Source organism: Chrysemys picta, chromosome 13, assembly GCF_011386835.1.
Source record: "Chrysemys picta bellii isolate R12L10 chromosome 13, ASM1138683v2, whole genome shotgun sequence".
In the NCBI taxonomy this organism is placed as follows: Eukaryota; Metazoa; Chordata; order Testudines; family Emydidae; genus Chrysemys; species Chrysemys picta.
In genome coordinates this window covers 27,032,014-27,045,627 of record NC_088803.1, presented here as the reverse complement: position 1 = coordinate 27,045,627, position 13,614 = coordinate 27,032,014, and the positions used below count along the sequence as shown (strand labels likewise).

The 13,614-nt window shown below is 43.5% G+C and overlaps 1 protein-coding gene across 6 annotated transcripts in view; it reads right to left on the bottom strand.

The window, feature by feature from the left end:
- CBFA2T2 (CBFA2/RUNX1 partner transcriptional co-repressor 2) overlaps nucleotides 1-13,614 on the bottom strand; it is a 94,536-nt gene that overhangs the window by 11,905 nt on the left and 69,017 nt on the right. For all 6 annotated transcript variants that reach the window (XM_008168139.4, XM_008168140.4, XM_042854976.2 and 3 more), the window contains exons 3-8: nucleotides 10,146-10,387; nucleotides 6,611-6,700; nucleotides 5,446-5,627; nucleotides 4,392-4,645; nucleotides 3,600-3,685; nucleotides 928-1,123 (exon numbers count right to left, since the gene is read on the bottom strand). In XM_008168139.4, the coding sequence (XP_008166361.1) occupies nucleotides 928-1,123; nucleotides 3,600-3,685; nucleotides 4,392-4,645; nucleotides 5,446-5,627; nucleotides 6,611-6,700; nucleotides 10,146-10,387 (1,050 nt within the window). The remainder of the gene's footprint in view (nucleotides 1-927; nucleotides 1,124-3,599; nucleotides 3,686-4,391; nucleotides 4,646-5,445; nucleotides 5,628-6,610; nucleotides 6,701-10,145; nucleotides 10,388-13,614) is intronic.

The following is a 13,614-nucleotide window of genomic DNA, read 5'->3' as shown; positions in this document are numbered from 1 at the left end:
GTACGAACAACTTATTTTTCCTCCAGTCACTCACTGATACATGTAAGTTTCAGAGCACTTGATCCAACCGGATGTTGCCATGCAACATTTCACATTTCGCGGCTTTTAGATCTGACACATTAGATGAACCAAAGGGCCCTGTTTCTAAGCCTCTAGGTTTAAATCTCCCTGTGACAAAGTTCCTCCTCTATCTTGGTGTGTCCTGCGCTTATTGGCGGATTTTCTTGCCTCAGAAATTCACCATGTGGGTTGGGGAACAGCCCAGAGACCTTCCCCTCTGGAAGAACCCACAGTCCAGGTCAATTGGGAGGTTTGGGGGGAACCCGGGCCCGCCTTCTACTCAGGGTTCCAGCCCAGGGCCCTGTGGACTACAGCTGTCTATAGTGCCTCCTGTAACAGCTGCATGACAGCTACAACTCCCTGGGCTACTTCCCCATGGCCTCCTCCAAACACCTTCCTTATTCTCACCACAGGACCTTCCTCCTGGTGTCTGATAATGCTTGTGCTCCTCAGTCCTCCAGCAGCACACCCTCTCACTCTCAGCTCCTTGCTCCCAGCTCCTCACACTTGCGCCACAAACTGAAGTGAGCTCCTTTTAAAACCCAGGTGTCCTGATTAGCCTGCCTTTTAATTGATTCTAGCAGCTTCTTCTTAATTGGCTCCAGGTGTCCTAATTAGCCTGTCTCTCTTAACTGGTTCTAGCAGGTTCCTGATTACTCTAGTGCAGCCCCTGCTCTGGTCACTCAGGGAACAGAAAACTACTCATCCAGTGACCAGTATATTTGCCCTCTACCAGACTCCTATACCCCACTGGTCTGGGTCTGTCACACTCCCCCAAATCTGGAGGACGCTGCTGTGGAACCACAGCCTCAAGTGACCGGTAAGCCGCCCTGCAACAATGTGGCAGCAGTTGGCTCCTGCTCTTACCACTGCTGATGGAGTCAGAGCTCCCAGGACTGTGCTGCCTCGAGATGAATTCACTCCCTCCCTTCCTTGTCTCTGCACTCTCGCTGCACCGCCTCTTCCAGTAGTTGAGCTCCTCCCGGTCAGCCTCCTGACAGCGCCGCAGAACAGCCATGGAGCGCCTAGTCTTCTCCACCATTTCCATGATGCAATTCAAAGCCTGTTGGGGAGGGAAAGGTGCATTTTCAGAACTGGTTACCGATGCCTGTTTCTTTGGCGTTCTCTAGAGCAGAGAATGGTTTCTTAGTGGAATATGCCAAATTGAGAGCGTACTTCCCAACAACAGGCCTAGCCTGCTTATGTAGACCAAAGAACGTAGAATCATTTGAAGGCAATGGGAAAATCAGAGACATTCAAAGTCCCGGTGAAATAAAGCAGAATATTCTCTCAACAGCTGAGATTTTTCTTGTTAAAGTATTATTTAAATGAGTTCTACTTGATCATTATCAGATCTATGATAGCAGGTTCCTATTTGACTCCTTATTCTTTACTATATCGCTACAGATAAGACTAGGGATCTGTCCCTGTTTGGACCAATTATCGGCACAATTTCAACCACTGGCAGGTACTTGATATGCTCAGAGAGTCAGGAAAAAAGAAATAATATCAGCTACTCTCACACAATTATTGTTCAAAAATAGCTTTTATTCATTCCCCTGGCATTTGGTAGAAAGCCCCATTTTGAAACAGTGTGGGACAGAATTAGTGAGAAATTTCTCTTTATTGGTCTGCAGCTCTAATCAATTAAGTCACTGATTTACAGAAGTGACATTTCAACACAATTTTTGGCTATTTCACATCAGCCATGTGAAAGAGGGCTGAAATCTGACACTCTTAATATTTCTAAAACTTCCTGAAAAGGTTCACAGAGAGCATACTGTATTCAAAATTTCTATCCAACTCCCATCACCTGGAGCTGCACAGAAAACAGAGGGGAATGCAGTGTGTACCCAGTGATTCTCCATCAGCCAGTTAGATTAACTTTGCCTTAGGGAAAAAGACAGTTGTCAGCAGGGATCCTAGTTTTCCCCATGATAAAAAAAAACCGCAAAATTCTCCGATTAAAAAAAAATCCACGTTTTTCTGCGATTAAAATGAAACACTGAACTTTAGTCTCCCTAACCACAATATATAAGTTATCAGTTGAACACAATGTTTTATTTACAATTTTTAAGCAAGTTCAAAACCTACAAGCGTCATCAATCATTATAATAAAATAAATTAACAGAATTGCTCTCTGGCTGCCAGCAGCTTCTCACAGCGCCCCAGAATACATTCCACGCCCCCCCATGGGTATACCCCCTCCCCTACCCCCATGGGCATATCTCCAGTTTGAGAACTTCTGGAATAAGTGACACTGGTACTTTCAGTAAAATGTAGTGAAAAGTTAACATACGTTTTTATTTTTTCACAAAATGTAAAAACCAAAAGATTCTCTGTAAAAATGCAAATTATGCATTTTTCTGCAGCAAATCGATTTCTACGATCTCTGTTGTCAGTAACTAGCTATATCCCAGCCGTGCAGGATTTAGGAAATGCTTTAACTTTGATATCATCTCCCATCTCAACACAATTTTATCACAATTACGTTATATGCAGGGATCAATTTGAAAAGCCGTTAATAGTTTTCGTTGACTTCATGGAGTCCCAGAATCCAGGATTAGTATCAGAAGAACGAACAGTATTTTAGGGTAAATTTCCAGCTAGGCCTCTGTCCAGCCTCCACTTGTGCACATGCAAAATTACCCCACAATTTGGTCAGCACTTTGTAGATGAAAACACCTGTTAAAATGCTAATATTTGTATGTACCCTCGAAATAGTCTTGTACCTGTACGTGCATGAAAGTGGTAGCATTGGGTTCAATTGGTTTTGCAGGTGCCATGGTTACTAACTGAGCTCACAGAGGCATTAGCTTATTTAAAGGTCATAAACAAGTGTAAGTCCTCACAGACATTGGTGCCTGCAAAGTGCAGGTGTAACCCACACGTGAGTGTATGTTACAGATTCCCCTGTGCCTGACCCACAGAGGGTCTGAGTCTGTTACAGACTCAGCTACTGAACTTTTGCTCAAGCTGCAGTAGCTCTGGAGGTCCCATGTTCAATCCCCACAATGCCAACCAAGATGACAACTGTCACAAAGACACAAGTTTGTGCCACTTGTCCATGTCACAATCAGCCCTTCGTTTCCAAACAGACCCGAGAAGATAGCAATGCCCCCGCTCTACTTAACATTGCATTATCAACAGCAGCTAAAAAAAAAAAGTCTTTGTTCTTCTTTAACTAGCAATAGCAATTACAAGGTCTTTACATTACACTGCAGTTTCCATGAAAAAATATATTGCCTCCTGCTGTTTCCTTACCGGCAGGGTGCTCTGCACCCTTTTGACTGCCTTCAAAGCACAAAGACATTTACTCCGTCTTAGCCAAAACCCAGATTATCACAGGAGATCAGAGACTTGTTACGGAAAATTCGGCAGTTTTAAAACCTTTTTAGTGCGCACTAAAACAGGCCACTCAGAAAATGCTGATTTGGCATCACCTATGACACAGTCATGTAAAATGAAGCACCTGGCGGTTTGGTTGCTGGGCCCACAAAGGATTTGTTTGTTTATTTATTTATTTTTAGGTTCCTTACGTGATCGAGATGCTTCCACTCATCAGCCCACTCTCTCTCTGTTAGGCGATGGTCCACGAGCTCATCCTGATAGCCTCCATTTAAACCTGTTATGAATTACACCCAAAATTAGGACTGGACAGGATGATTTCTTCCATTAGACTTTACCACACTTTCAAATTGTGGTCTGGTAGCTCCAGCCAGCGGATAATAAGGCTCGTTACACCGAAAAAATGTATGTTTCAATAGTGAAGAGCAGTGGCATGGAAAAGAGAAAAACCTTGATTTGCGCAAGTATTTTTTCCTTTAATCCCAAATGCATATACTTCCTATGAAACTGGTCTCTGGGAACATGGCTACACTGCAGCTAGTCACCCGAGTCCAAGCCCACTAGACCTTCTGGGGGTAAGCTTTGGTGGCTAGCCCAAGCTACACTGTAAACACTGCTACTTCAGTGCGGTAGCTTGTGCAGAGTTAAGACAAGTCTGTATCCATGCTGGGAGGCACACTCCCCATTGCAGTGCAGGACATACCCTCTATTGCCTACAGCAAGAAGGACCACTTGGACGACAGCAAATAGCTCCACTTACATGGTATTCTAAAGAGCTCCTGCAACTGGTTGTTTAGATACAGCCCCCCCGCCCCCCACAGGTTCATCTGCCTATAGAAAACCATTTCCGGCTATGTGCATTTTATTGGCGGATCTCCTCAGTATGCTGCCCGGCGGTGTACCGGACCATTCCATAGGAGCCCTGGTATGACAGATTTGGCAAGATGATGTATGGGACAGAGAAGGAGCCATGGCTTTCTTACCGAGATTGCTATGTCTGTCGCGCATATCCCTCTGTTCCAAGAGCTTGCTGGGGTCTCTGTACAAGTGGGAAGTTGCGATGTCTTCCAAGGTGTAGTGCTGGAGTGGAGGTGGGGTTGGATGGAACTGCCCAGCAGGATTCATGAGGGGTAGAGCCAGGGCAGGGCTGTGCCGCGGAGCTGGACTAATGGTGCACACTCTCTTAGCCGGCGGCTCCGACGGGAGCGGGTCTCTCTCAAAACTATTTTCTTCTCTTCTGCAAACAAGCCAAAAGAGGGGGATTTCTGTCAGCACTAAGAACATATTCAGAAAGGGAAAGAGATGAACCCAGCCGTCCAGAGAGAGAAACAGATTTCAAACCAGGACTCTGGGCAGCAGCACTTAGCAGGAACAAGCTGGAAAGCCAAAACAAATGTATTACACTTGAAAAAACCCAAAACACAACTACATGACACGTTGCCATTGGGAGGTGTGGGGGAGAGAAGAGAGGATGTGAATTTAAATTATTTCCAGTTGCTCTTCTCTAAACTCCAGGCACATCCTATGTAATTACACACAAAACTTTATCCAAAATACAATTAGCAAAGCTTAAAATAGACTTCCGAAACACACCCCTCCCTGACCCCCAGTATCTCCTCCAGAACAGCCTCCTGTTCCCTACGCACTCCACTCCCCCAGGGAAAGCCTCAGGGAACAGCCACCTCTTGCATTTTAAGCCAGACTGAAGAGGACATGCTAGCTTCTAGCCAGCGAGGCACTCTCAGCCAGACTCTGCTTGATAACGGATCAGTGCCTGAAGAAAACCGTGTGAAGCCCGGCGCAGCGTCCTAACAAGCACACCATTCTCTTGGAGAATTTTTATGGAGCCATGTTGGACACAGAAGTGAGAGCGAATTAGAGGTGTCATTAACTGTGAATGAGAGTTTGAACAGGCCATATGGCTTAACACAGGGCAAGAACAACATCCTCCAACGGTATTAGGTTTCAGTTTGACTTCACTGCTCCAGGAACAGGGCCACTACTTAAAAACTGAATTGAACATGCAGTTCCCTTTACCTGTCTGGACTATGTCTCTTCCCATTTCCATTCACCTCCAGCAGCAGCTCAGAGGAGTCGGCTGGGGACGTGGTGTTTGTGTTCAGTAGGATGTGCTCATGCTGGGCCAGGTACTGGGAAGGTGTTTGCTTGGCAGCCCGGGCGCAGTGCAGCAGCTCCCTCTGCAGCAAGGGAAGGTTGGCCTGGAAAACAAGTTGCACTGCATTGCAGTTCTGGTTTGTAAAGTCTGACGGCAGTGTCAATTCCATCTGTCTACTTGACTCCAATTATCTGTCAAAATGGCACGACTAGCGTCCACAGTTTACAATTAACGGTGCCTGTATTATAGCCTTGCTGTGCATTAAAAAGGCACTTTATGATGTTTGTATATGTGACGTGCTCATGTGAAAAAACTGTTCTCTCGAGAACTAGGGAGGGCCTGAAACGAGTTGCGTTAGGAAACAAAACGTTACACAATAACCGTCCTTGTGATTCCCGCATCTTGACTATTTCAGGGCCTTGCACATCTGAAAGCAAGATCTGATTAGATCACTGCTGAATTTAGTTCTGTTTTATTTTTATGATACACAAATAGACAAGATAGGCCATCATAGGCTTTAATATGCTGTTAGGGCTATCCCAGATTGCTGTATAAACAAATATTTAGAACATATGTTTTATGCCTTTAGTGCATCTCTAGTGAAAAGATGACAGCATTCAACATTACATATCAATTACTGATTTGTTTTGGTGGAGTGCATAATTTCTCTGAAACCTCAGAAACTCCCTTCCCTAAAGTACTTGTATTTCCTCTGTTCAATACATGCCCAGCTGGTCTGCTGAAATTAATTATGGAGTAAACAAGAAATAAATTATGATACTTGGAGTTAAAGAGAATGTGTGGAAAAATGAGATTATGCAAAGAGATGAGTCGGGAAATTCAGTAATCACCTTCAGATGCAATCAGCCCAGGGGAAATGGACAATATAGGATCTTTAATGATGTCCATGACAAAGTCACACTTTCCCTCTGAGCTGGTCATATTAGGTCAACATGACTGTATATTCTGGTCTGTCCTCCTGCGACTTTACGTGTAATTGCTCTGATGAGCTTCCTGTTTACTGGTTCCAAGCAATTGCAGTGCTGCCGAACACCACATTAGCAGACCCTGCAGTTTCACCCTCACCTTCAGAAATGGAATCACAAAAGGACGAAGAGGGAAGTTGGTGGCCTCTTGGAGCTTGCAGTGAAATTCCTCAATTGTCACTGTAGAATTCTGTAAAAACAAACAAAATTAAACTCCGTCTTCTGCATAGTTTAGTCCTTAAAATAAATTCCATGTGAAGAAGGAAACCAATGAAACTTGAAGTTAGCCTTTCCATTTGCCATGTGGGATCAATAATGTTTGCACCAGATTTTAGTCAGCAGCACCTTATCTCCTAAGTGGCCTACCAGTCCATTGCCGCAGAGGATGACTGAAAGACTTCCCAAATCCATGAAACATACTCCACAACCCAAAATACAATAGAAAGTGCTTGAGTTCTGTGGAAGCACCATAGTGATTTCCAACGTGGCTTTTAATAATTGATTGGAAACACTAATTGGGTACCATCCCTTCTACTCTGTAGGTAAAAATGCCTGCATGCACTATAATCATTTCTAACACTTGCACAAATCCAAATCCTAATACACGCAGGTGTGTATCGAGCAAGCCATGGGTTTTGCACCAGCACTGTATTCTAATACTTACGCAGGTGTTAAGACCATTGAAAGAGTCTGCACAGGTGTTGACAAATTTGTATAGTGCGACAAATTACAACATGGTTTTACCAAAGGCAGATCGTGCCAAACCAATCTGATCTCCTTCTTTGAGAAAGTAACAAACTTATTAGATAAGGGAAATGCGGTGGACCTAATATACCTTGATTTCAGTAAAGCATTTGATACGGTACCGCATGAGGAATTATTGGTTAAGTTGGAAAAGATGGGGATCGATATGAAAATCCAGAGGTGGATAAGGGACTGGTTAATGGGGAGACTGCAGCGGGTCGTACTGAAAGGTGAACTGTCAGGTTGGAGGGAGGTCACCAGTGGAGTTCCTCAAGGTTCGGTTTTGGGTCCGATTTTATTTAATCTATTTATTAATGACCTCGGAACCAATTGTAGGAGTGGGCTGATAAAGTTTGCGGATGACACAAAGTTGGGAGGTATTGCCAATTCGGAAGAGGATCGGGATATTCTGCAGGGAGACTTGAAAACCTTGTAAATTGGAGTAACAGAAATAGGATGAAATTTAATAGTGAAAAGTGTAAGGTGATGCATTTAGGGATGACTAACAAGAATTTTAGTTACAAGCTGGGGACGCATCGGTTGGAAGTAACGGAGGAAGAGAAAGACCTCGGAGTCCTGGTAGACCGCAGGATGACTATGAGTTGACAATGTGACGTGGCAGTGAAAAAAGCCAATGCGGTCTTGGGATGCATTAGGCGAGGTATATCTAGTAGGGATAAGGAGGTGCTGCTTCCATTGTACAAGGCACTGGTGAGACCTCATTTGGAGTACTGTGTGCAGTTCTGGTCTCCCATGTTTAAACAAGATGAACTCAAAATTGGAACGGGTACAGAGAAGGGCCACTAGGATGATCAGAGGAATGGAAAACCTGTCGTATGAAAGGAGACTCGAGGAGCTCAGTTTGTTTAGCCTAACCAAAAGAAGGCTGAGGGGGGATATGATTGCTCTCTTCAAATATATCAGAGGAATAAACACCAGGGAGGGAGAGGAATTATTTCAGCTCAGTACTAATGTGGACACGAGAACGAATGGATATAAACTGGCTGTGGGGAAGTTTAGGCTTGAAATTAGACGAAGGTTTCTAACCGTCAGAGGGGTGAAATATTGGAACAGCCTTCCGAGGGAAACGGTGGGGGCGAAGGACCTGTCTGGCTTTAAGATTAAGCTAGATAAGTTTATGGAGGGAATGGTTTAAGGGGATAACATGATTTTAGTTAAATAAACAGGGTGCCATCGCTGGTAAATAGTATCAATGGCCAATGAGGGTCTGGCTGGAGAATCTTGCCTACATGCTCGGGGTTCTACTGATCGCCATATTTGGGGTCGGGAAGGAATTTTCCTCCAGGGTAGATTGGCAGAGGCCCTGGAGGTTTTTCGCCTTCCTCTGCAGCATGGGGCAGGGGTCGCTAGCTGGAGGATTCTCTGCTACCTGAAGTCTTTAAACCACAGGATTTGGGGACTTCAACAGCAGAGTCAAGGGAAAGGGGTTGGGACGGCTATTGTGGCCTGCATCATGCGGGAGGTCAGACTAGATGATCATAATGGTCCCTTCTGACCTTAAAGTCTATGAGTCTATAAGTACATGCACACACGTGAACAGGAAGGACACTGAAAGTTCAGCCTTCATTTGTTAAGGCTAATTTTCAACACTTACGAGAGTTTAGCACTATTTTCATTTGCTCTCCTAGTGTATCTGGATTAAATTATGCGGAGCAGCCCAAACCTGGCATTAAGAGCCAATAGCCATTAATACACATTATGTGTTCTGCTAGGTATCCCATCAGAAGCATTTTGTGTGTCATGAGGCTCTCTGCTCACTGGAGGCTTAGAACTTACCTTTTTCTAAAATAGTGACTGAATCAGTGAATTTACAGCAGCTATCCCTGTACAGTGGTAGCCAGAGGACCCAGGATTCACCAGAGATCTTTCTCCTTATCTTTAGAAGCATATGCATTTAACCAGTCAGCCACATACTGAACAGTTACAGAAAATATCATGGTGGTCTGTACAGATCAAACCTAGCACTTACATCACCACTTTTTCAGAGCACCATACCAAACATCAATCCATTCTTACCACAGCCCCGCGAAGCAGGGAAACATTATTGGTTTTCCCCAAGGCCACACAGCAAGTCAGTGGCAGAGCCTGAACTTGTGAGTTCCTGACTCTCTCCCCTCTGCACATTCCTTTCGACCACATTGCCTCATGCAGCAAGGAAATCTTAAGTTTGACCACACTGAAGCCATGACAGTATTTAACAAATGGTGTGTCAAACTGGCATTTCCTTCATTTGGAAGCAGATTAGAGCAAAATCCATCAGCAGTCAGAGTCAGGAAAATTAGGAATTCTTTGTGTTCCAGAGGGTTACAAGAAGACACAAGCAGGAGACTGTTTATCTAGCAAAAAATAACATGCACTTCTCAGTTGCAAGGAAGCTCTATCTGCAAGAGGAGGCTGAGGAGAGTACGTTCGGGACCCTTTAGCAGATGATTTACATCATAGGAAATTACTGTTTTGAAAAAAATCAGACCTGCTACTCTACTTTCAGTTAGAAAAAAAGCACAAACCAGGCCTGTGATTTTGTAAGATAGAATTTTTAGCCCAAACCCCTCTGGATTTCATGGAGCTTAGTGGTGTCCAGCTAGTAGCTGAAGAGAAATACAGATGAGATTCCACAGTTTATTGAAGCCAAATGAAGATGATGAAAAACAGAAAAGTTATGAGACAGGGTAAACATTATAAAAAGTTGAGTAAACTTGGTAAATTGCTTTCCCATAAGCCACAAATGCATAGTATTGTGCAATATATACACATGTTGGCTGCCAGGTTCCCATCACTAGCAGAGCTCTGGCCCACCAGAAAAGCCCCAATGGCCATTTGAGAGGCTTTGGGTTTGAGCGGCTTCCAGGACTCCATTTGTTAGTGCTTACCACTAGTGCTAGGACGAGGGTCCGGACCTTCTCCCCAATCTCTGGTGAAATGTCATTGCCAAACTGCTGAAGGGTGGTAAGGAAGCGCTTGAGTTTGCTGAGCTGCCGGGCCCCACAGGTTGCTGGGAGTTGCTGATTGGTCAGTGAGGACGAAGATGATGAGGCAGGACCATTGCTGAATCTCTGGGGTGGAGAGGGTGCCCCATTCAGCGTGGGGGGAGAATGGTTAATCCCATTGGGCACTGAAATGCAGAGCCAAACCAAAATGTAAGCATCAGTGACCACTGCTGCAACATGTCGTAGAAATACCCAAAAGGGACACACAACAATTCCATGCCAGTTCGAGAGACTCAGAAAAGAAACCTGACTAGAAACAGAGCAGAGCACCCCAGAATTGTGGGTTAAAGCAAAAATACAATGTTAAAATGGCCACAATGGGTCTATTTCCTCAACCCCTGTACCTGTTTCGCTAAGTGCTCATGAAAACACAGGACATTTCCCGTTAACGTACTCAAACACAAGGATGCAGGCACAGCTTTGTTGAATGGTATTTATACCCATTACTTTTCAGCACTCTAACCTTTCCACTTCTGGCTCTGTTCCGATATGGAAGTTTAAATATTCAGCCTCTTGTAGACCAGCTGTAGCATTTTGCAGGCCAGATCAGCTGTCCATAGTTTCTTTTTTAAACCTACTGGTCAGCTGTTTTTTAAAATGTTTTTTCTCATCTGAATCCTATTGAAATTAAGAGCATGGACTCAAATAGACTCCCAAGGCCTACTTTAACTTCCAAAGACATGAAATAATTACTAACAATTAGGGTTAAAAAGAAATGCTTTCTAAATAAATACATATGGTTGCGATAGCTCTCGGGGAACTGAGCTTCATAATAGATCACATGCTCAGAGATGCTTTAACTCACCCAGAAATTATGGGCTACACGCCAGAATTTCTGGTTGACGTTTTCTGGCCTGCAATAAATGATTGCAATGGTCCCTTCTGGCCTTAAAAATTGACAAATTCAAGGTAAATCAATTTTGTTCACTTAGTCCTGGATCCTGCCAAGCATCTGACAGCACAGATGTTTGCACCCACATGAAGCACTGCTGACATCAAGAGGCCTTTGCTGTGGTGTAAAGGTCCATCCAGGTGGATCCCACTGCAGGATCAGGGCCATGCCGCTCCCCAGGGAATTTACATCTGCCTCAGTTTTGCAAGTGTCTGCTGTTTTTGATCTGATCACGTTGGTGACCTTGTTAGTCTATTTCAACATGCTTTCTGACTAAATTAGACTAAGTTGCTGATGTTTAGGGGCTTCAGGAGGGATTTGAAAAATTATTCAGATCCCAATACAGCTCTTGTGCAATCTGAGGTCCTGTCTGGGAAACGTTTAAAGCAGGCATCTGATTTAGGCCCAAATGCGATCTAAACCGTGAATTGCAGAGTGGAAAAGTACATCATATTCAAAATATATTTTAAGTAAATCCACGGTTTCAAAATTACAGCCCCAAATCTGGACTCCTTGTACCCCAACACCCATTATGGTCACTGGGAGTTTTGGCTGAGGAAGTAATACAGGATCAGGCCCCAAAGAGTATAAAAACATTACAGCTCCTCTTTTAAGGGCACTGTTTGGAGCAGCACTGCAGAAAGGATTCCTAGGACAGTGCTGTCTTTTTGGGATGCTGATGCACACACATGTGCACATGCACGCAGAGAGAGAATCGGAGTTGACATGGCTGTTCCAGAAAAATAGATATGACCACTTCATCTTCATTGAAAGAACAGGGAAATCCAGCAATATTTACCAAATTGGACCATGAGAAACAGCCTGGAAAAATTATTTATAAACTTAGTATAGTGCAAACTATGGTAGGTTAATACAAATTATATAAAATTATTGTGTCCTTCTAAAATGAGAGCCTTTCAACTTCAAAAGACTACACGGGTGAGACCTTCTCAAATTATGGGAAGGGAAGGATTAGAGCAGTTAAACCGCTCAAGGGCTGCTCAGAGATCTGAGGTTATAAAAGCTCCACACACCTGTCATGGCAGTGGAGAAGCGGGGAGACAACCAAAGAATCACCAGAGTCAGTTACAGATTCACAGGAAAGATAAGGGCAGAAAAAAAAATATCAAAGTTTGCTCATGTTAATGATGAACGGGGTGAAAGGGCTGCTACAGAGGGAAAGTACTGCTAGGTAGAAGGTAGGTCCATTAATATAGGGAGAGGGAATGAAATTAACGACAACAAGCTGAGCTCTTGTTTTAAAGGTGACCTGCAAAGAAAAATAAAAAGTGGCTTATGAGTTGTGTGTCTCATTATTATGGCTAAGGAAGATCTGAATGTTTTTTAAAAAATGTATTTTAAAAAAATTAAAAGTAAAGGAATCTATGGAACATTTAAACACTTTCAAAGAAGCCAAACTAGATGGTGGGCATTCTAGGATATTAGCATGCATGATGAATCCAAGAGAAGTATTTGGGACAGTACTAGAAGACTGGATAAAAGCAAATGGCGTAATGAATTTCAAGGAGGAGGATCCCGGCAATTATTTCCCCATAATTAACATCTATTCATAGTAAAAAAAAAAAAAGCAATAACTAACAATTAGATAAAACTACCATAAGTAATAAGCAAGGGAGGTAGCATGGCGTACTGACTAGGACACTGGGATGGGAAATCCATGTTCTATTCCTAGCCTTGTTACTGAGCTGCTGGGTGAAGTCAGACAAGTCTCTCCCGCAGGATCTTTTGTCTGCCTGTTCGGTTTAGCTCATCAGTTCTTTGGGACAGGTTACTATGGCGAATGTACAGAGCCGAGCACAAGGGGGCCTTGACTTTGGCTGGGGCCTTTAAGCACTACTGGAATATAAATAATGAGACTAATCCTCACCAGACCTACTTCATTCCAATAAAACCTAAGTTAGCGAATGACCAGACCCCAGTAGGATTTTAGTAGATCTGAGACTTTGTGATATAGAACCTTACTTGAAAAATTAATTCAGAATGGTTTAGATAAGACTGAATAACCATAAAGTAGGATGCCATAAAAAAACCAATGTATCAAAGATGAGGGCGAGGGAAAGTTTGATGTGGTAGCCCAGTGATAAGTATTACAGAATATCTAATTAAGCATTCTGGCAGAGAGGTTAAGTGGTAAGTGAAACTCACAGATGACACTAAATTGTGAGGAGTTGCAAACATCAGTGAGGGCAGTAAAATAATACACAGGTAGCTAGAGAGATGAGACGTGTGGGCAGAAAACAGTGAGAATCAACTTTTTAAAAAAATGCACCTAGTGCATCTGAGGAAAGGTAATCCTGAACTCAGCTGTTGCATGGAAGGAAGAAAAGTGGAAAGCTGTAATGCTGAGAAAGGCTTTGGGGAGATAGCGGATGGTAAATTGGATACGAGTTTGCAATGTCATAATGGGAGCAAAAATAGTCCAAGTTCCTTTGAACTGCA